The sequence below is a fragment of the Falco peregrinus genome, chromosome 9 (genome assembly GCF_023634155.1).
Source record: "Falco peregrinus isolate bFalPer1 chromosome 9, bFalPer1.pri, whole genome shotgun sequence".
Classification (NCBI taxonomy): Eukaryota; Metazoa; Chordata; class Aves; order Falconiformes; family Falconidae; genus Falco; species Falco peregrinus.
In genome coordinates, this window is record NC_073729.1 from 22495791 (window position 1) to 22517377 (window position 21587).

A 21587-nucleotide genomic window follows, 5' to 3' on the forward strand; every position below is an offset into this window, starting at 1 on the left:
TATTTCATTTTTATTATGTTTTGTTGTTAATGGCATGGTTGGGTTGTGTTTGCTCACCTGAGTGCCCACCCTGCCGCCTCCCTCAGCTGCTTCTCTACGCCAGGGGTTTTCAAATAGGTGCTGTCTCTGTGGCTTATTGCGCCTGGGATGATTTGTGGAGGAGAAGGTTGTAATGTTGGATGTTGGTAGCGTTGTTGTTTTCCTGCAGTGCACGCAGACCTTTGCAAATAATCTAATAATGCAGGAATGTCAAACTTCAGCTGTAGAAGGAAATCCTTTTATACAGGGATTGTCAAGTCTCTAAACAAGTATCAGCAATGAGCTCGATATCAATGTGGAGGGTGTTTATTCTGCCCGTCAGAGAGATGAACAACCCAATCCGATCTCTCAGGCAGCTGTGGATTTGAGCATTGGCTCATGGACATCAGGAGAGCTTGGTGCCCAGCCCCACAGCTCATGGGGATGTGGGACCGGCCACTGCAGGGAAGCGTCGCGGGCGAGAGTGGCTGCAGACAGGGCAGGCAGGCGCTGGGGGCCACAGAGCCAACATCCCACCATGCCCCAGAGCAGGGGGTGCTGAGCCTCGGGGTGCTCCCGCATGAACCTTTTAATAAGTGAATCTCAAAATAATGCATGAGGCAACCCTCGGTACTGCAGTAGCCGTGGGGTTTTTGGGGTGGGTGGTTTGGGTTTTTTTTCTTCCCTGGATGCCTTAAGCTGGAGATGCAGTTGCTGGGTAGCTCTGCTATTGAAAGAAAACACGGGGTTTGAATTGCATCAGAACAAACACCAGCAGCACTTGGTTGCGCAGGAAGGGCTAACCATCTCGGTTTGGTTCTGGGTGTCCTTGGGGAGTGCCAGGCTGGGGCTGTGCCATCAGGGGCCAGTCCCTGTGCCTCAGCCTGCACGGCAGGGCCCAAGTCCTCCTGGGGCCCTGGTCAGGGTGATCCCCAGGAGGTGCTGCTGATGTGGCTGGGACCTCCCCCACCCTTCCAACCTCTCATCCAGCTCTTCAGAGCTTCACCACAGCCTCCAGCTCCACAGGCTTGCCTGTGCCACCCATCAGATGGGCAGCTCAGGGAAGACTCACCTGCAAACCTCATGGGCACGGGATCTGTGACCGTGGTGGATGTGGTGCCACCAGGGTCTCTGGTGTCACCATGTGGAAATGGCCACTAGATTCCCCCATCTTGCAGGTGCCCACCCTGAGCAGGACCAAGGGCACATGCAAAATCATATGGTAGGCAGAAAACCTGATGCTAAGGGAGGTAAGGAACGTTTCATCCTTGAGAGCGAGTCCCTGGGCATGTTCAGCTGGAAGAGGAGCTTTGCAAGGGAGGCACCAGCTATTTCAGAGCAATAGCAAGCGTGCAGATAAGGGACATCGTTACGCAGTGAGCACCAGCGTCTGTCTGGTCTGGGAGCTGCTGGCTCTGCTCTCGCTTCTGTCTGCAAGCAACCTCCCTTCCTGTCCCTGTCAGACACACAGGGGTTCATCAGGGCTGTGTGGCTGCAACAGCAGACAGCATCTGCTCTGGGCCTTTTCACTGATGAATTAAAATTGAGGAGGAAAATGAAACCTTCCAAGTGCGCCCGAGACACGTGGACACTTGGCTCTTCCCTGGCTGCTGGGCCCCTGCACAGACCCAGTGTCCGTTTGTCATCCTGCTGCGGTGGCAGAAAATCAGCTGGAAATGGGACTTAATTCAGGCTCTGCATCTGGAGGTGTTCCCAGCACCGAGAGGAATTTATGCTCTCTTTGCTTCCTGATGGCATGATTTAAATAGCTCTGGTGATACGCTGGAAGATCCTGGCAGGGCTCAGCCCTGGAGGTGCAGTCACGCAGCCTCGGCACCCGCTGTCCCAGCTGCCAGGGGGGGCCGTGCCGCCCCTGGTGCCGGGGGTGCCAGACCTGCACCTGGCATGGGGACCCCTGCCCAGGACAGTCCCTGCGGGGTGATGTCCCCGGCTCCCACTCCAGCTGCACCCACAAGTGGGAGCTTAGTAAAGTGGTGCCCCCTCAGAGCTGACGCCCCCATCTGCAGGTGCTGTTGCAGCACGGGTTCGCCCAGGTCCCCTCACTCCTGCTTGGCCTTCGCTGCTTTTTCCTGTTGCGCGTGACCCCATGCGTGACCCCTGTATTTTGGTGTGTGGGTGTTTTGCCTCCACACGTGACTGTGGGTGAGCTGATGCTCTTGCTTCGCTCAGGATCCAGCCCAGAGGCAGCCATATTTGCTTGCTGGCTCCTGGACATGGGGGCCATGCTCCAGGCTCCTGGACAGGGCAGCCTGGAGGACCCAAGGAAAGGGTCTCTCAGAGCACAGAGACCAGCCCTGGGCTGTTCACCCCGGGTGCAGTGAGAAGCTGCCCGCACCCAGGTGGCTGGTGCCTCCTGAGCTCCTCCGGCATCTTCTTCCTTCTCCTGGCCAGTGCAGCGTGGCTGCTGCCGGCTCCTGGGAGCTTTCCCGCAGGAAACCCAGAGGCCTTCGCTGCCTCTGCTCTCTCGCTGGCCTAGAACTGGACCCTCTGAGCCCAACCAGCCGTGGCTGTGGGCGCCCAGCTCATCCTGTGCCGCTGCTCCCTCCTTCCTCCAGCTTTTAACTCTAGATGGAGTAATGAACTTGGGCAGAGATCAATGCTTTCTGCTCCGCTCCCATCTGGGCTTTATTCTGCCATGTGGAGAACACTGCAGCAGGTAGAACTTTTTTTAAACTATTGATTTGTAAGGCAGGTACGAGGCAGCGCAGCTCCTGCAGTGGCGTGCGGGGCTCTTCCCGGCTGAGCCCAGGGACCCCACCTCGCCAGGGTAACGGGAAAAACGCTCCCGCTCCTCCTGCTGAGGGAACGGTGAAGAAATACAGTTTGTATTTTCAAGTCCAATTTAAAGAATCTTTTTGTAGCAAGTGTCTGTCATCTTATGGCAGAAAACACCTGAAAGAATCTGATTTTTACTGTATGTAGAGAGCAAATATCCTTCAGATCATTACACGTGCACAGAGAACAGCGAGTGAAGCCTGTGCCCGTGCCTTCCCCCCAGCGCCGACGCTGGTGTTTAGGGTGGATTTGTGCCACCTTCGGGCTCCTTTGGGCATTTTCGGACTGTTCAGAACGTGCCCACCGCACAGCTCACGGTGCGCGGTTCCGACCTGCGAGGCGCAGGTTTGGGGAGCCCGGGACCTCGCCCCCCGCAGCGGAGGCTCCTTGCGCAGAGGCCGGAGCGCGGTGCCCGTGGCGCGGCGTGGCCCAGCGGCGCTGCCCCGGCTCCGGGGGCTGCGCGGAGGCGCATCCTGCCCGCGCTGGGGTGCGGGCGGGGGCGCGCGCGGGGAGTTGTGTCCTTGCTCTTCCCTTCGCGGTAAAGACACCGACACGCCGGGCCCCGGCCCTGCCCCCGGTCCTCCGGTCCCCTGAATGGCCCCGAAACCCGTCACTGCCCGGGGCGGGAGGGGCGAGCGTCCCGCGCTCCGGGGGCTGAAACGGGGGGCGGGGGGGCCCGCACCCCCGGCACCGCTCCCTGCACGCCCGCACAGTGCAGGCTGTGCCGGACCGGGCCGGGCCGGGCCGGGCGGAGCCGGGCGCGGCGGCGGGCGCTGTCCCGGGTGCTGAAGCCGCCCCCGCCGGGGCCGAGGCGGGCCGGGACCCCGGCCGAGACACCCTCCCCTGCGCGGGCGCCGTGGGCGCGGCGGTGCCGGGGGTCCGGGCGGGGGGCGGGGGTCGTGCGTGGGCGTGTCGGTGCCGGGGGTCCGGGCGGGGGGTCTCGCGTGGGCGCGGCGGGCCCGGCCCCGCCCCGCGCAGTTTAAGAATGAACCGTGCGAAAAACTTTGGGGGTGTGCGCGGGGCCGGGATCCCTCCGCCGGGCGGGGGAGGCTCCGGGCGAGCCGCGGCACCGCCTCGGCGCGCGGCGCCCTCCGCGCGAGGGAAGAGCTCCGCAGCGCGGCGGCGCCGGGACCGCGGCGCAGCCCCGGGGACAGGGCTCGGCCCGGCGGCGCCGCCGCCCCCGGGACAGACGCGCCCGCGGCAAGATGGGCGCCCTGGCCCTGGCCCTGGGGATTTTCCACTACCTGGGGCTCTACCTGCAGCTCGGCGCCGCCTCCCGGCACCCCCCGTGGGACGCCCCGGCGGCGGGCAGCGGTGAGCGCGGGCAGCGGGGCGGGCAGCGGGGCGGGCGGCGGCCGGGGCGGCGGCGGCGGCGGGGAATCAGGGGCACCGGCTGCCGCGGGGAGCGGGAGCGAGGGGGGGGGGCGGCTGCGCCCGGGGCGCTCCCGGGGCTTGGTCTCTCGCGGAGCCGGTTCCCGGCCGTCTCGGCCGCGCGGGACTGGCGGCGGGTCGGGGCGGCCCCTGGCCGGGCGGCGGGACGGGGGACGCGGGGGGGGGTGCCGGCGGGCAGCAGCGCGTCGCGGTCTGTCGCGCCGGCAGCTCCGGGGAGCCGGGGAGCGGCCCGGCCGAGCCGGGGCTGAGATCCGCCGCCCCGGTCCCTGGGGCCCGGCGGCAGCCTCGAGCGCGGGGGGCTTTGCACGGTGCGTCCCCGTGCGAGTGTGCATCCCCGCGTGCACCCCCGCGTGCATCCCCGCGCAAGTGTGCATCCCCGCGTGCATCCCCATGCGCATCCCCGCGCAAGTGTGAATCCCCGTGTTCATCCCCGTGCAAGTGTGTATCCCCGCGCGCATCCCCGTGCACCCCCGTGCACGCCGCCGCACATCCCTGTGTGCCGCCACGCACCGCTGGCTGGAGCGCTCCCGGCTCCCGTTCCCTGCCTGCCGTGGCTCCTCCGGCGGCCCCGCTGCGCCGGGCTTGGGCCAGGCGGTGCTGCTGCCCAAGGGGGACTGGGAAAGGGGCACCCCTGCAGCCCCCCACCGTGGACAAGTCAGTCTAAGCGTGGGGGGCAGTTCCAGCCGCAGGGTGCCGGATGGGTGACAGACCCCCCGAGAAGGGTGCCGAGGCCCTCTTTGCCCTCTGCGGGATGACACGGGCAGGTGTAAGTCTGAGCCCGAGCAGTGAGCACAGGGGGCACGTGGGGGTGGCGGGATCGCAGCCGTCCCCCTCGCACAGCTCCGGAGCTCCTGGCATGTGGTGGGGAGCTGTGCTCTGCCCCGAGGAGCCTCCAGGCGTAGGGAGCCCCGGGCCGGGCGCTGTGCGGTGTCCCGCAGTCCTGCAGCATGTGGGCCAGTGGGCACCTGCCTGCGTGGGGAAGGGAGGATCCGCCGTGGTGCTGGGGGACAAAGGCAGGAGGGTTTCCGGACCTGCCAGCCTGGCGTGCCGGAAGGAGACGTGGGCGAAGAGCCTCCATTAGCCGCTGCTGCTCCCCTCAGAAATTCAGCAATAGGCAAATAAATAGTGAAATGGTCGCTGCAAGGGAGCAGGGAGCCAAGGAGAAGAAATATTCTGCGAGGGCGAGTGCACTTCGGAGCCACATTACAGCTTGCTACTACGAGCAGTTCTGCAGCAACTCACTTAATCACAACAGAAACCTTTATTAACGATACTGAAAAGCAGTGAATAAGTGGGTCATGTATAATAAGCCATTTGTGTTCAGTAGGTGAATACCAATTTGATAAAAGCTGTGTGTGCTGAAAACCTGTATAAATTGCTGTTTAGCAGATCAGAGATTGATCATTTCATTACTTGCTGGTACAGCTTTCCCTCCGCATCGCAAGAGCCCCGTGGGCCAGGAGCACGGAGTGGGAGAGGGGCCGGGGCCGATGGGGTGGATTTGGCTGGGGCCAGTGGGGGCGGGCAAGTCCTTCCAGACTCTGCCTACAGCAGGCAGCACCCGGAGCTCACCACCATCTCTGCCCGGTGCAGGCGGCCTGGAGGAGCCTCTGCTGCACCATGAGGGTCTGGCACAGCCTGGGAGCGCGTTCGGTGCTGCCTGGGACTTGTCCACAGAGGATGCAGTGAGGGAATTGAGCAGGAGCAGCGTGGTCTCGGCAGGCATCAGCGGGTGGCCGAGGGCAGATCCCCCAGCCCACTGCCCTGCAGGCGTGAGCAGCGTTGCCTTTGCTCACATGGCAGCCAGTGCTGCCTGGGGAGGGAAAAACTCTCAGTCAAAGAAAGTCCTTTCCCTGTCCTCACAGCAAAGGGTCTGCCTGGAGCAGGGATGGAGCAGGGTTGGAGCGGGGGTCAACTCCGTCTGCCCCACCACCCCGGCAGAGCGCCTGAGCCGCAGGATCCCTCCCTGCATCCCTCCCCTAGCCACAGCACTGCCTCTCCCCTCCTCTCTCCTCTCCTCAGGCTGGCGCCTTCAATTATTCATGCCCCCCATTGCAGACAGCCTGTGCAGGCTGGGCTGGTGCCATCGGCGTTCAAACCGGTGCTAGCTGGGAAGCTCCAGCCGCCTTCCAGCCTGCCGGCTCCCGGAGCAGGGCAGGGAGAGCCGGTTGGCAAGCAGCTTGCGTTCCCGAGGAGAAGCCTGGCTCCTTTCTTGCATCGTTTGCAAGCCTTAGTGTCTCACCATCAATAAAGCTGCTGTTGAAGGGCTGAGGGCTGGAGGGAGCAGTGCCCTGGCTCCCCAGGGTGCTGCCCTTCTTTCTTGCACACCCCGATGATTATTCTATCAATTACTTTCATAAACACTTTGCATTCTGCCGGATTTTTTCACACTTCCTGATGGGAATTCTCCACTCGATGTGTTTTTCCTGCTGCTGTTCGTGCAGTCATTCAACGCAATTACTTCTGACACCTCTCCTCATCAAATGTCTGTGCTTTCTTTTCCCTTGAAGAAGCTGACAGACGATGGGCCAGACACTGGGAATTATTACGTTAGGACAGTGACAGCTAATTTTAATCATAACATTCCATGTGAACGAGGCAGCAAATCAAACAAACAGCTGGTGCGGCTGCGCATGGGCCGGGAGCCCTGGGCAGCGTGGCGGGGCTGGAATGGGGACCCCGGGGCTTCGCTTCGCTCCCCACTTTGGCAGGTGCCACACTGGGGGCCGGGGCTGGGCTGAATGCCCAGGCGGGGACCTAGGGGGGTGCTCTCCCCTTCGCAGTTCCTCTGGCGTTTTGGTTCACGGTGGGGCATATGGCTCTTCCCGGCCCTGGCCACCGACAGCTCCGGCTCTGTCTGGGCTCCCCCTCTCCGTGGTCATTTCCCCTGGCTGCGGGTTTATCTCCCACCTTTGCTGCCCCCTCCCCATGGCTCTGGCTGCGGTGGGTGCACAGCTGGGCACCAGGGCTGCCAGCTGGGCTCAGCCACACTGGATGCATTGATGCTTTGCATTGTGTAGACTGGGATGAGCCCAGCAGTCATGGGGCAGGCAGAGCTGGGCAGGAGGGCACTGTGCATGGGCAGGGGGTGCCGATCTCCAGTGGAGCAGAGCCCCTGTCTGCCCCATCCCGATTCCTGCCTGCTGCCAGGTGCCCTGCCTGTTGGGAACCAACCCCTGCCTGCTGGGAATCATCCCCTGGCAGAGACCAGCACCAAAGCAAGTGGCGGCTAAAGGATGGCTGCACGGTGCTGCCAGGGGTCCCACTGGGAGCTGTTGTAACAGGCCATTTTAGGTTTTTGCTACTTATACTATCAAATAACTGCTCTTCCTCGTTCCCCTCAGGAGGGAGTTGTCTGAGAACCATGACTCCTGGGGAGCCAGCTGGGAGCAATGAGTACCCTTGCCTGGGGAAAGCTCCTCATAGCTGGGGCCAGGCTGGGGGAGGATTCTCACCGCCGGCATCTCTTTTGCCATGGGGGTAGAACCTGGGCAGCCGGAAGGGCAGGAGCTGGGGGGCAGCCTGGCCGTAACGGTTCACTGTTAGAAATACTCAAGGGTTTCAAGGTTAATTGCAGCTCCCTGGGAAAGTGAGCTCTGTCCTGATCACAATCACTGAATTATCTGGATTTTGTTGTTGTTGTTTTTAATTTATGCTGCAAAATCGAGCTAATTCTGCTGCTAATATGACAGTAAATAGGGGCAGAGAAATGGAGCTCCCATCACCAGCGTGCCGGCGGGAGCCCTCCCGTCCCCGGCCGGTGTTCGCAGTGGTCCAGCCTGATGCTTCTCTTGGAAGGGGCAATTGCAGGATTGCCAGAGGAGAGCAGTGCTCCCGCAGCACCAGGGCCAGGCTGCGAGCTGCTCGGCACCGGCCGGACACTCACTGGGCTACCACAAGCAGGTCTGTGGCTGGATCTGTCCTGGGCTTCAGCCCCAGCCCTAGTCCCATCCCTGCTGGCTTCTCGCCACCGAAGCCCTTTGCCCTTGGCGCAGCTGCTGGAGTCGGAGCTGCCTGCCCTGCTCTCGCTGGTGAGACTGGCCATCGCACCGCTGTGTTTATGCACCGGTTTGCAGCCGTGATGTGTTTTTGGTGACCTGGAGTCAGCATCCCTGCTCACAGGCTTGTCAGGAGGAGATGCATTCACAGATGTTAATGGGCAGATGGGAAGAGGAGGGAGGTTTTAGTCCAACCTGCATAGCAGACACTGACAACCCTTGTGTCCCTGCTGCTGGGACAGCATGGACCCGGCACAGTCAGCATGCTGGAGTGGTACACATGCTTCTGCTATTGGATCTGTCCAGGGGGGTGCCTCCCATGCCTTCTGATCTCCTGGGGCGACTCCTGCACAGGCAGCCCGTGCTGAGGGGTGGAGGGACCCCATGGCCTTGAGGAGGGTCTGTCCCTCCCCAGGTTACTGCCCAGTGCACATGACAGGCTGCGCCTCTGGTACCTTTGGTGCCACTAGGACATGGGCAGCTCTGCAGCTGAGGCTGTCCCCTGCCATCAGCTGGAGGGGACGCAGGTACCTGGGGAGGGGAAGGTGTCATTGGCTGTGGTTGCTGTCAGACGCATTTACTTTTCCTGCGGTGGTGCAGGCGCGCGGTGCAGTGCAAACTCAGCGGGTCAGGAGCCAGCCCCGCGCCAGGGACACAGGGCAGGGTTTGCACGGTCTCCCCAGCGGCTGGGGCAGGAGCAGGCCCTCCGCAGCTGTCCCCAGGGAGGGCTGAGCTGGAGAGCATGGGGATGGGGGAGACAGGGAAGGGGACAGCTGTCTCGGCAGCTCTGCAGGGTCCTCCCCGGGGGATCTCCACACATGCTGTGCAGCTGGTGGGGAGGGAGCGGCTTGGCTCTCCTGGCAGCACTGGCTGCTTTCTCTTGCCTCTTATTTTGCCCCATAATGGCAGCAGCAGGGGCCTGGTGGCATCTGTGCCAGGAGCTGCTGCCGGTAGGTAGCCAGTGTGACAGTGGTGCAGCCCCCAGGGCAGGCGGGTGGTGATGGCAGCCCTGGCACCCCACCAGCACCCCTGGAAGCTCTGGGTGCTGGCAGGGACCAGCTCTCCTGGATGCAGCCCAGGGGGTCCAGGCAGCTGGGGGAATGTGGCTGCTGACATTGCTTGGGGCCAGGCTCCATGGGAGCTGCAGGGGGCATGCCCTTGGCCGGGGTCAGGGTGCCCCTCACCCAAGTGCGGACTCAGGGCTGCAGTGGCCGTGTCAGAGCTGGTTCCCTTCCACCATGTCCCATGGCACACTCCTGCTGCGGAGGCGCGGGCAGGGGGCTGCCGAGGGAGCGAGTGTCAGGAGCACGAGGCTGAGCTGGCAATTAGTCCTCCAAGTGTCTTGACTCACAGAACCATAATAAACCATGAATTATGACTGGGAGCTTTGTGAAGGGAAGAATAAACCACACTTGATCACAGCCCACAGCATAACAGCGGCAGCCGGAGGGAGGGACAAGGGGAGGCAGAGCCTGCCAGCCTCCCCCTGCCCCGCGATGGAGCCAGCCCTGGCCACTGCCACCTGTCCGGCACGTGCTGCCCCTCTGCCCCGGGTGCCGTGGGGCTCCTGTTAGCCTGGGCAGGGAAAGAGGCATCTGATTGACCAGTGCTGTAGTGTTTCAGTGATAAATAACTCGCAGAGCAAGTGTGCTAACTAGGTGATTAACATGCATTTGCAAATGTGCAATACATATTTAATCACCCTCTGATACATGTTTACACAAATGTTAACCTGAGTGCATGCCCACATCGCTGCTTAAGCCGTGGCCGTCTCAGCAGCCGGCGGCTGGTGCTTTGGGAGGGCCAGGAGCCAGCACAGCTCTTCGCAGGGCTTCACCAAAGCCTCCGGCAGCAGGCAGGGTCCTGGCCAGACTCCGGGGCTGCATGGCCTCGCGTGCTCCACAGGGCAGCGGCTGCGGGGACGGGGGCTGCCAGGTCCTTTCCCAGTGCCGGGGGTGATGCAGAACCTGGCCTTGCCCCTGGCAGGGGGGGCACCCCTTCCGTGCTGCCCACTCGCTGCCGGCAGCTCTCCTGCCCGTGCCAAGCGGGGGCCGCGGTAATGAATCCTGCTCGCTGTGCGGAGGGAGCGTGGCAGCCTGTATATCTCCAGTTTATGAGAGCACCAAGCTGTCCCAGCAGGCGTTTTCAATTCCGTTTATCTGTGTTTCCCCATTGAGTTCATTTTATTTCCCCTGATTTTTGTTTCCCAGAAGATTTATTGATCCTGATTTTCTCAGTTTATGACAGGTAGCAGGCCATAAAGCACAGAGAGCAGCAGCCTGGCGCCAGCCCCCTCCCTGCCGCTGCGAGGATGCGGCACCAATGTCAGCGGTGGGGAAGGAGACGGTGCTGGGTGAGGGAGGGGGCCAGGGCAGGCAGGGTCTGGGTGCTGGTCGACTCCGGCAGCTCGGCTCTCCCCTGTCCCTGCCAGCAGTGTGGGTAGGAGCGGGGGACAGGCAATTCAGCCACCCCCATGCACCCTGTGGGGGCTGCGCATGGCTGGGGGCTGCCGCAGGCCCTGGATCTCCTCTGCCTGGCTCCCTGCAGAGCTGCAGGGCTGGGGCTGGAGGGTGCAGTGACACCTGTCCCCACCAACACGCCTCTGCCCAGGTGGCCGGGATTCACAGCATCCATCGGGGAGGGCACATGGTGCTGCTGGAGCCACAGGGAGTTGCTGCTCCTGCCCTGCGCTTCGGTGCCTGCTGCCGCTTGGGGCAGGGGGCTTGATCTGGCCATGGCTCGGGCGCCCAGCCACGGTGCGGTGCGCGGGAGGGAGGGTGCTGTGCCGGGGCTCTGGCTGCAGCCTGCACAGGGCTGAGCCATGGCTGGGCTGGCCAGGGAGCTGCACCTCAGCTCAGTGCCGGGGTGGATTTTAGCACGCCCTGCCAGAGCACGATCGAGCGCTCGTGCTGGGGTTCAGCAGCTCTGCAAACGTCTGAGCTCTTGGATTCCCACCGGCTCCATGGCCCACCCAGTGCTGACCACCCGCCCCATGCAAAGGCTGCACACGCGAGTACGGACCAGACAGACCAAGGGATGTGATCCCCAGCAAAGGGGTGACCTGATGATGCTGGTCACTTGTTCCTGCAGACTCTGAGCCCTGAGATGCTTCTGCCTCCTTCTCGCCCCACCAAGGCACCCTGTCCCCAGCGGCCCAGCCTCGGCTCTTCCAGGCGGCTCTTGTAAAGAAAGGGCTTCACTGCCCCCCAGGCACTGCTGTCCCGTCTGTCAGACACCCCCTCCCTCATGTTTTGGCACAGACAGGAGAGATGAACTGTCCCTGTGGCATCTTTCCTGTCACTGACCCATCACCCGGAGTGCCTCTGTCCGTCCATCCGTTGTCTCTCATCTCACATCCCCTCTGCTGTGCTGTCCCTGTTCCTGCCGCTGTTTCTGGCTGCTGCGAGGCTCAGCCTGCTGTCCTGGCACCTCTCCTGCGCCATCAACTGCATTCTGCTCTTGCGGTGCCACGTGGGACTGTCCTGCTGTGATTCTGGGGCTGGGGACTGTGCTGGTGGTGGCCTGGCTTGCCCCTTGTCTGGGGTGTCCCGGGGGTGACTGCTGGGGCTGGGACAGGGGGGGGGGCGGGGCAGAGCAGCCCAGCACCCTGTGGATGTGAGCTGCGCAGCTGTTCCTTGGCATGGGGGTACTGGAGCCCCCTCCCCTTAGCGGGGCCATGGGTGGGAGGCTGGGTGGCGGGGGCAGGCAGTGGGGCAGAAGAAGGGGACGGAGGGCTGGGATGTGCAGGGAGGGAGGGACCGGCCTCACCTTCCCTTCTGCCCATCCATTCCTTTCCCGGGATGGTTTCTGGGCTCTCTTGGGAGTTCCCAGCTTGTCACTCACAACTGCTGTGCAGGGAGGTGGGGAGGGGTCGGAGACAGCAGTGGGCTCTATGGTCCCAGGGATGCTGTGGGAGGGGGCTGCCGCTGGGCCCCTGTCAGCGGGACTTGCCCTCCTTTGGATGCACTTTGAGGTGGCCGAGCCCCGGGGTTAATTAATACATACGCTTCCCAATTAAATCTGAAAGAAAGGCGACGCTTGCTTCAATCAAGCCTTTTCTCCACTCATCTGCCAAATTCCCGTCTGTGAGAGCAGATTTTAATTGTGTTCACAGTAATTTGGACATGGCTGGAGCCCTCAGGCCGTCACCCCTGCCTCTGCTCCATGTGCCCAGCCAGGACTGCAGGGTCCCGGGGGGCTGGTGCCGGCTCTGCTGGGACCCTCTCTGGCCATCGCTCTTGCCATCAGGAATCCTGTGGAGCAAAAGCCTGATCCTGGGCCACGGCTCTGGAATGGGTGGGCAAGTGTTGGCGAATGGCTGGACATTACGGCCCTGGCACTGCTGCGGCAGGAGCACGATGAGCCCTTTGCCATGTGCCAAAGAGCAGATGATGCTGGGCAGCACCACTCTCCTGCTCTTCCCACAACCTTGGACCACTGGAGCTGCACCCCAGCCTGGGATTCCCTTTGCTCTCTGGCACAGAGCCTGAGCAGTGCTGGTGCCCGGCTCCTGGGCAAACAGGGGTGCAGGAGCTGTGCTGGGAACCCCACCGGGAGACCCAGGCTTGTTAAACCCTTATGCTGGGTATTTCCCTCAGTTCCCCTGCGAAGATGGATTAAAGGAAAGTGATAAGTATATGGGATTTCCATGTGTCCAAAGGGACGGGGAGATATTAAAGGTATTAACTTTTCCATCTGGGCTGATAATAATTCGTTTTCAGAGGGGATGAGGGCTTGATGAGAGGCTCCGGGGAGCTGTGAGCTGCTCCTGACAGGGTGTGTGTCCTGGGGGGGCTCCGGTGGCACCGGAGGGACCTGCATGGTGGCTGTGAGCTGGCAGTGCCGGCAGCACAGGGTGGCCGGGGAAGATGGTGGGGCGGGGGGGGGGGGGCACAGGGCACCCGGCACAGATACAGCGGGACCCTGATCCACCTCTGTGACCTGCCTGGGCCAGGCACCACGTGCCACAGCTCATGGCAGGGCAGGGACAGGCTGCCGGCTGGCCCCATGCTGGAGCAGATTCCAGCTGGACCTGGTTCATCCCAGTGCTGCTGCTGGCCCCGAAGCGATGCTCCTTGGGCAGTGGGGACAGGGCAGGTGGCCCCGTGCCCTGCAGCCCCTGCCTGCATGTCCTGACATCTCTGTGGCCAAAATGGTGGCCAGGGGAGCACAGGGCAGCTGGCAGCCCTGGGCCTGGCCATGCCAGTGTTGGGGGCTCAGCCTCTGTGCCATGCCGTGCCATGCCGTGCCGTGCCATGCTATGCCAGGGAGAAGACGCCGTAGATTGTGGCAATAATATTTGCTGGTGACCTGCATGCTGGGGCCGTCTTTACAGAGGAACAATAATCTCTCCAGAGGAGATGAAAAGAATTCTAATTACATCTCTGAACAATATTTGTTTTGAGCGAGGAAAGCAAACCATATGGCATGTGGGAGACTGTTTGGGGGCCGCATTAAACAAGGATTTGCTTTTCATTTATGCTCTGATCTAAGTGGAGATGCGATCATGCTTTATTTATTTATTACACCTTGGAGGAGCGTGGGGTCCCGTGCTCACTCAGGCAGAGGTCCTGGGGGGTGGCGTGGCACTTGGGGGGGCAGAGGCTCCTGCTGTCTCCCTTTCCTCCCACTGCTCTTTGCAAAGGGCCAGGGGCTGGAGGGGCCAGGCAGCTCTTCCCGGACTGGGGAGGGGGCACTGGGGTGGGTGAGGGACATCTGGATATAGGTTATGGCCAGGGAAGGGTCCAGGTACTCCCAGGAACCCTGCTGGTGTGGCTGGTGGCATTGTTCCATGCTGGGGTGGTGGCATGTCCCGTGCTGGGGTGGTGGCATGTCCTGTGCTGGGGTGGTGGCATGTCCCTGCAGGCGCCCGCAGCCCTCGCTCTGTCTCCTGCAGCCCTCTTCACGGAGACCCCCCACGACATGACGGCCCAGGCAGGTGAGGACGTGGAGATGGCGTGCTCCTTCCGAGGCAGTGGCTCCCCTTCCTACTCCCTTGAGATACAGTGGTGGTACGTCCGCAACCACAAGGACTGGACAGACAAACAGACATGGGCTTCCAACCAGGTAACACCCCTCATCCTCCCCCTCTGGCAGCAGCAGCCAGAGGCAGAGCATTCCCCTGCGCTTGCCTGGGGGGCTGCGCTTGCAGCTGGGGCTCAGGGGTGGGGGGTCCTGCAGCAGCATTCTAGCACTGACCCGACATGCAAACAGCAGGGTCTCACCCCGTTCCACGCTCATGGGCAGAGTGGAACCTGGGGGTCCCGCAGTGCAGGACCACACATGGGGTGCACAGTGTCCAGCTGCACTGAGGATGCTCTGGGTCATGGGGCTGGCGAGGCTGGGCTGTCCTGGCCACCCTTACCAGCTAGCCACGGGGGCCACGTGGCCCTTCCCCTGGGACTGATCCCAGGCAGAGGCTTTGTCTTTGTGTTTGTGCCTTCTCCCATCTCATCATCGTCCCCTTGCATCCATCCCACCCCTGCATCATCTGCACCTCCAGGCCTCTCTTGTTTTCCCCATTTCCGTGTGTATCGGTCTCAGCAAACAGCTGTCTCTTTATTTCTCTTTCTGTTCGCACAGAGATAAGGGCCAAATAATGGGAAGGCAGCTTTAGGTATTTTAATGAGCCTTTATTATTGTGTCTTTGGCAGAGCTGCTCCCGGCATTACCATAAATTGAGAGAAGCATTAGAGAAGTGCTGCAGCTTGGGAGCACTGTTGAGGGGCCGAGGGGGCTACGGGGCTGCAGGGTGGTGGGGATGCCCGGCGTGAGGAGTGGGCATGGGAGCGGGCTGCATGGCACAGCAGGGAGCCTGGGCGCCTGTGCCCCAGTACTGCCTGTGGCTGCTGAAGGGGTCACAGGCTGCTGCCCAGTTTGCCAGCTGATTTGGGAACGTCTATGGCAAGCGGGGCAGGTGCTGGCTGTGAAGGGGCCAGGGTGGCTGGGAACAGGGGTCACTGCTGCAGTGATGCTGCTGCAGGGAGCGGGGCTCTGTCCCCAGCCCCGGGTCACGGGGACCACCCGCTGATGGAGCACCCCTGTGGCACTCTCGTGCTGCCATTCCCTCCCCTTCCTGCTGCCCCGGCTGGCTCCCGTTTGCTGGGGCCGAGCAGCCCTCTCCTCCCACCTCCTTGCTTGGGGCAGCCATCTCGGGGGTGGGCAGGGGTCTGGTGGGCTCCTGCCTCGTCCCAGCCCAGCTGACAATTTCTCTTCCCTCTCTGGTCTCCCCCTCCATCCCTCTCTTCCCAACAGCTGAAAGCATCGCCGCAGGAGGAGCCTGGGAAGGACGCGACAAAAATAAGCGTGAGTTTGGATAAGGGCTCTTGCAGGGGCTCCGGTCGATGCCTGCGACGCCAGCACTCAGCATTGCACAGAGCTGGGGTGGTGGGAGGGTCTCGGGGGTCTGTGTCTCTGGGTGCCCCCAACGAGGCATCCTGGGAGGTGGGGGGCTGCGCTGGCAACACTGGAGCAGGGGGGCAGCTCCCCCCTGTCCAGGCTGAGTGGCACAGCCTGGCCCATCAGCCCTGTCTGGCTCTCCTGTCGGCATCTGAGGGACGTGTTTATGCTAAGGAGAAAATAATCTAATTTACTCACTGGATTAGCATCCCAAAACCATTTAGGCTCACGTGAACAGAATGAGGAGACACTAATCAGTTAAATAAAATCAACGCTTTTGGCTCCCCGCTGTCAGGTGTGTGCCCCCTTCCCCGCTGCTGGCCCTCCCCACCTCGGGGGGCTCTGCATTTGGGAGTGCCACAGAACCGGAGCAATATCGGGAAGCGCTCCCGCTGTCCCCACTGTCCTGGCAGCCTCTTCTGCTTCTTCCATTGACCCTTTGCTGAGTGAGCAAGGGGGAACGGGCTTGCCATGGCCCATGACTCCTCAGGGCTGGGTGCTGCTGGTGCCCAGGATCGGTCCCTCTGCCTGACTCTCATCCCTGGGAAATGGCAGAGGCAGCTACAAGGGGTAAAACACCAGAAAATTTCACGATGAAGCACATCGCCTCTCACTGCCCATCTGTGGGGATCGGTGTGGGTAGATTCTCTTGCCAGTTATGAGTCCCCCATGGGGACCATATCGCTTTTTATCTGTTCATGTCAGCTCCTTGAGGTTTCAGCCCTGCTGGTCACCAGTCCTGTGATGGGCACTGTGATGTGCCCACAACCTGCGGCCAACCCCCAGCGCCTTCAGGATCGGTCCCTCAGCGGGGTGCTGTGGCTTGCTGCCCCGTGAGCAGCAAAGCGCTGGGGCTGGTGCTGCAGTGGCTGGAGCCCGGGTGCTACCAGTGCGGGGGATGGTGCTGCCCACTGCGGGCAGCCAGAGCCGGTGGGAAGCTTTGCAGGACACTGCACGGCTCAGAGGGCTGCTGGTCACCCCCGTCCCACCCCAGCCCTGCTCCCAGGCACAGCGCTTTGCACCCTGCTGTGAGGATGCTGGGGTCCCGGTGCCTGATGCCAGCCAGCAGCTGGGGGCCAAATCCTGCGCTGGGCAGGGACGCACGGCCAGGGACTGGTGCCATGTTAGAGCCAAGGTAAGGCAGGTTCTGCGGCACAGCCAGCGCAGCCGCACAGGGTGGCGGAGGGGCTGAGGCAGGGGCCGGGGCTGTGGAGCCATCCTGGGGCCAGTGCTCCTGCTCAGCTTGGCCATTGCATTTTTCAGCATAATTAGGCAGTTAATTGCACGCTGGAATGAAATCGATGCATGCGCATGTGTAACCAGGATTTATTTTGAAGCGCTCAGGGTGCGATGCTTCTGCCGCCTCCTCCAGATCAAGCCAGCAGAGAGAGGCTTGAGTTTCAAACCCTTTTTTTGGTGTGGTGTTGTTATTTTAAATGTCCTTGATTATTAATTGTTTACAGGATGGAGAAGGTAAATGAACACAGGTGAGACACTACCACGAGTGGTTCTGATAAAACGTGCGTTACAGCCACAGTGGCAATTGACTGGGAACAAACAGCAGCATCAATGATGTAAATCATACGCAGAAACCACCGTGCCAGGCACCCCTTGGCCACTTTTTTATCCACCAAAACACAGTTGGTGCTGGAAGTGCCAGCACCAGCTCTGCCTGGAGCCACCGCACGTTGCAGGGATGTGAAGAGGGAAACCGCTGCTGCCCTTTGCCATACGGTAGCAAACACCATGGGTCTGGGTTTATTTTTTCCCCCCTTGAATTCCTTGCAGCGTATTGCAGGGCTGAGCTGATGCTGGGCACCGCCGCGGCCGCCTGGCCGTCCCGGCCTGGCCCGGGGTGTCTGCCCCGTTCCCATGGGCAGCGCAGGCCGTCACTGCCCTGCCCCAGCCTGCGAAGCCATGAGCGTTATGACCCGTCATAAAATTATCCCTCCCGCTGATAACCGAGCCGCAGGCTGAGGCTCAGTGACCTGCTGGGCAGCGGCTGCATGGCCACTGGCGGCACCAGCAAATTGGGGTTTTTCTTTTATTAGTTCTAAATTTCCCAGCCATTAATTTCAGTAAGTGACTTCTTGCTCTTCTGACACAATGGAGTTTTTTTTCTGAAGCTCCTTTCCTGTGACAGCCTCAGCACCCAGGCATGCTCGCACCAGGGCCTGGCAGCTCATCTCCCTCCTGCCCCACAGCCCCTATGTGCAGCCCCCCAGCCCCTGTCTGCCCCATCATGGGTGCAGCTGGGAGCCTGCTTCATCCTGTCCCCCCAGACCCCCACTCCTCGTGCTGCAGGATCGATGCTCACGGCTGAGCGGGGGCTCTGAGCAGCCCCAGAGCCGCCCTTTGGGGTGGCTGTGGCCACCGGCTGCCTCTCAGCAGCCCATGGTGTGCGGGGCAGTCGAACGCACCTGCTTGCGTGTGCTCATGTGTGCTTGCATGTGCTGGTATGGGCATGCATGTGTGTGTGCATGTGCAGGTGCTGGCTGCCTGCGCGGAGCGGGGGGTGGGTGGGGGTGGTGGTCCCGGTGCTGCTGCTCGCATTTCGGCGCTGCCTCCTTTGCTTTTGGGCTGGGAGTTTGCTTCCTTTGGTTGCGGCTCCCAGCCCCGTTTCTAAACACCATAAAATCTTCAGCTAACAAATGCAGCGGCAAGTAGAAAAATGGCCTTTGCCATCCAGTGTGATTATAGGGAACAGAGCCAGGGGCCTCGGGGTGGGTTATAAATCTGATTTATTGACCCAGCCCAACAGCAGCCGCGGCTATGGCTAGTGAGTAAGTCTTAAATTTCATTGGGTGATAAATACTGAGAGCGAATCAATTTGGTAGAAAAGCTAATTAGCCAGCGTGGTTCTGCATCGATCTGCAAGCCCCACGCAGCCAGGCGCACGCCAGGGACTCCATCACCCCGTGGTCTGGGGCTGGGGCCGGGGTCCCCTCATGCTGACTGCCCACCTTTGCCATGTCCTCCCCAGCACGCGGCGTGGCGGCACGCGGTCAGGGGTGGCACTGAGCTGGGGGGGTCCCGGGGGCCAGCTGACCCCCTGTCTGCCTCGCCACAGGTGGTGAAGGTGGTTGGCAGCAACATCTCCCACAAGCTGCGGCTGTCGCGGGTGAAGCTGGAGGATGAGGGGACGTACGAGTGCCGGGTGATCGACTCCAGCGACGGCAAGGCACGGCACCACAAGGTGAAGGCGTACCTGCGGGTGGAGGCAGCGGGGGGCACGGGGCACCCCCAGGACACCCAGCTGCGGGGAGTCCCAATGCCAGACCCTGCTGTGCCAGGCTCAGCCCACGCGCACCACCACCACCACCACCACAAAGCCGGGAAGGAGCTGAAGAAGCGCTCGGCAGACGTCTCCTGTGTGCTGTAGGCGGGTGGTGTCGGGGGGACACCGGAGCCCCCCGCTGCCCCGGACTCAGCAGAGCTGTCGAGGGTCCCGTGCCCCCTGCCAGAGACTGGCCCCACCGCCCCGTGTTGCCCACCAACCCCCACCACCTCCTCCTCCTGCCGGCCACTGCCGGCTGGGTTTCTTCCCCAGCCATGTGGCGCAGCGGTGCCAGGGCTCGGTGTGGGAGCAGGACCGTGTCCGTGCCAGGGGGCATTGCTGGGACCAGGGCCAAGGCATATGCCCACACATGGTGGTCCCCGTCCCCACTGGCCCCGTGCGGGTGGGTGCCCCACTGCTTGCTGCCACCCGCGGTACCACGGGCCATGTTGCGCCCCAGCTTTGTGTGCCCAGTGGAGGCCCCCCCTGCCCACTGGACCCTCCCTCCCTCCCTTGTGCTTTGCAGAACTGACCGTCTGTTCCTGTAGGAGGCCTACTTTAGTTGCTTTGTTCCAGCCCCGCAGTGCATATATAAGTTCCAGCGTCCATCTTCTAGACCGTGTATATCACCTCTCCCTGCCCTTGCCTGCCCCAGTGCCACCCCAGCACATCAAGGCCTGAGCTCAGCATTGGAAGGGTGGCATGGCACGCTCCCAACGCGCTCCCCAGCACAGCCATCGCACTGTGGGCTGTGCCACGGCATCGCCCAGCCAGGCAGCTGCCCGTGGTCCACATGTGCCCAGGGAGCCATGCTGTCAGAACTGGCCTGCTTCCACCCATTGCTCCTCCTGGCCCTTTGCATTTCATGGAGGAAGGAGGGGGCTTGGCCATCAGCCCCGTCTGCCCTCGCTCCACCCCCACTGCCCATGTTGGCGTGGCTCTCGGCCCCCTGCTCACGGCTGAGCATCCCTTCCTCCTGCACCATGGCACCGCATCGTCCCGGGCAGGGTCTAGCACATGGGCTCCCACAACACAGTGCAAATGGCAGAGCCTGTCCCTGTTGCCCCCTGGGTAAACACCGCTGCTGGGGATAGAGCCGTGGGGACCGAGAGGGGGGTCCTGAGTCTCCCCATCTGGGTGCTGGGTGCTGCTCCCCTGCTGCCACTCACCTGTGCCGCCCAGCCTACCGCCACCAGACCTGCTGCAGCTAATAAAGCTCTTTAAACAAAGCCTCTGCGGGTCTGCAGTCTGTCCCTGGCACGGTGAGGGGTTGTGGCTTTGGCACTGTCTTAGCTAAAAAGGGGCACAGCTGGGGCTGCCCCCAGGTGCTGCCAGGCTGGCCGACGAGGATGGGATGGGGATGAGGATGGGTATGAGGGTGGGCATCATCACCTGCAGATGAGGGCTCAGAGCATTTAAAAGCTGCAGCTGGGAGCTCCCTGTTCTGCCTGGGAATGTGATGATGATGCCCTGTGGGTGCAGGATAAGGCTGGCTCCCAGGTAAGCGGGGGCTGCTCCGTGCTGTGGCCACGGGGTGCTGGGTGCAGTGGGGAGATGCATGGGCTGCAGGGATCAGGCCCCTCTGTGCTGCTGGGTGCCAGCCTCAACCCCTGCCGGCGCATCTGGGGCAGAGGCCTCATCACCAGCCGGGTGGGAGGTTGGGGCCCCTGAAGTGGGGATGCTGGCTGCCCCCTGGGCTGGGTGCTGCCCCACCGGTGGGAGAGGTGCGCCCAGCATTGGCAGCGCTCAGCTGCCAGGAGTCCCCTGGCTGCTTTGCAGTTTATTAATCCCTGGAGCTCCATTGCACTCACCTCTCACTTTGCTGATATGAAGCGATTTGTCATGTGTTAAGAGTAACAAAGCACAAGCCGCTGGCCTGGTGTCAGCCAGCACTGGCAGCAAAGAAAGGGCACAGCGTGGCTGGTGACCGCGGGATGCGGCGAGAGCCACACTTTGCTTTGCCAGCTGCTGCGGGCTTCACCTGCAGAGCCACGGTCTTGAGGGAGCAACCGGTACAGGAGCCTGGGAAGATGCAGGGTACTTTGTCAGGAGGAAAATATGAAGCAGCTGCAGGGCAAGGGGGCTGTTGTTGGAAATTCTGTTTTGCCACAAGCAATAACAGCCGCCGTGCTGTAGCTCTCCGTGCCAGAGCTGCAGGGGTTTGGGTGGCACTCGGATGCTCTCTTTCAGGGAACTGTATCACTGGGCCAGGGGGTGGGGGGACATTGGGCACTGGTGCAGTAAAAAACAATCTATAGAAGGGGGAAAGGAAGAGCCAGAGCCGCTTTGGGGAGGGTAAAAGGCTGCAAATCACCTCAAATGGAGAGTAAACAAATTGCTGTGTGGTGTAGTAATTTGCAAAACCTAGAGGCAAGCTTTAAAAATAACAGGTTTTATTAGAAGAGATTAATTTTGCTGAGCTTATGTGAAATCTTGGGTGCGGGAGTCAGAGGCGAGGACTGGGTCTGTGTGTGGGACCCGGCACCCTGGGGCAGCACCCAGCCCCTGGGCTGTGTGTGGGGCCATGTCCAGCCCCGGGAGTGGGGGTCTCCCCACAGCCCTGCCTGGGTTTGTGCATGGAGGAGGTAGCTGGGCACAGGTTTCTCAGCTCCCCATCCCTGGGGAGGGTGGCTGGGGTCAGGGGGAGCCACTGGCAGCCCCGCTCACTTTGCCTGGGAAGGGCTCTGCCCCACACACAGCCCCTCGGG

The 21587-nt window shown here is 61.9% G+C and overlaps 1 protein-coding gene across 1 annotated transcript; it reads left to right on the forward strand.

Annotated features, from left to right (window-relative positions):
* Positions 1 to 3845: 3845 nt before the first annotated feature.
* VSTM2L (V-set and transmembrane domain containing 2 like) lies at positions 3846 to 20103 on the forward strand. The gene is made up of 4 exons (XM_055814687.1): positions 3846 to 4128; positions 14101 to 14270; positions 15459 to 15509; positions 18673 to 20103. The coding sequence occupies exons 1-4, from the start codon at positions 4020 to 4022 to the stop codon at positions 18982 to 18984; spliced, it is 642 nt and encodes a 213-aa protein (XP_055670662.1). The 5' UTR covers positions 3846 to 4019; the 3' UTR covers positions 18985 to 20103.
* The last annotated feature ends 1484 nt before the right edge of the window (positions 20104 to 21587 follow it).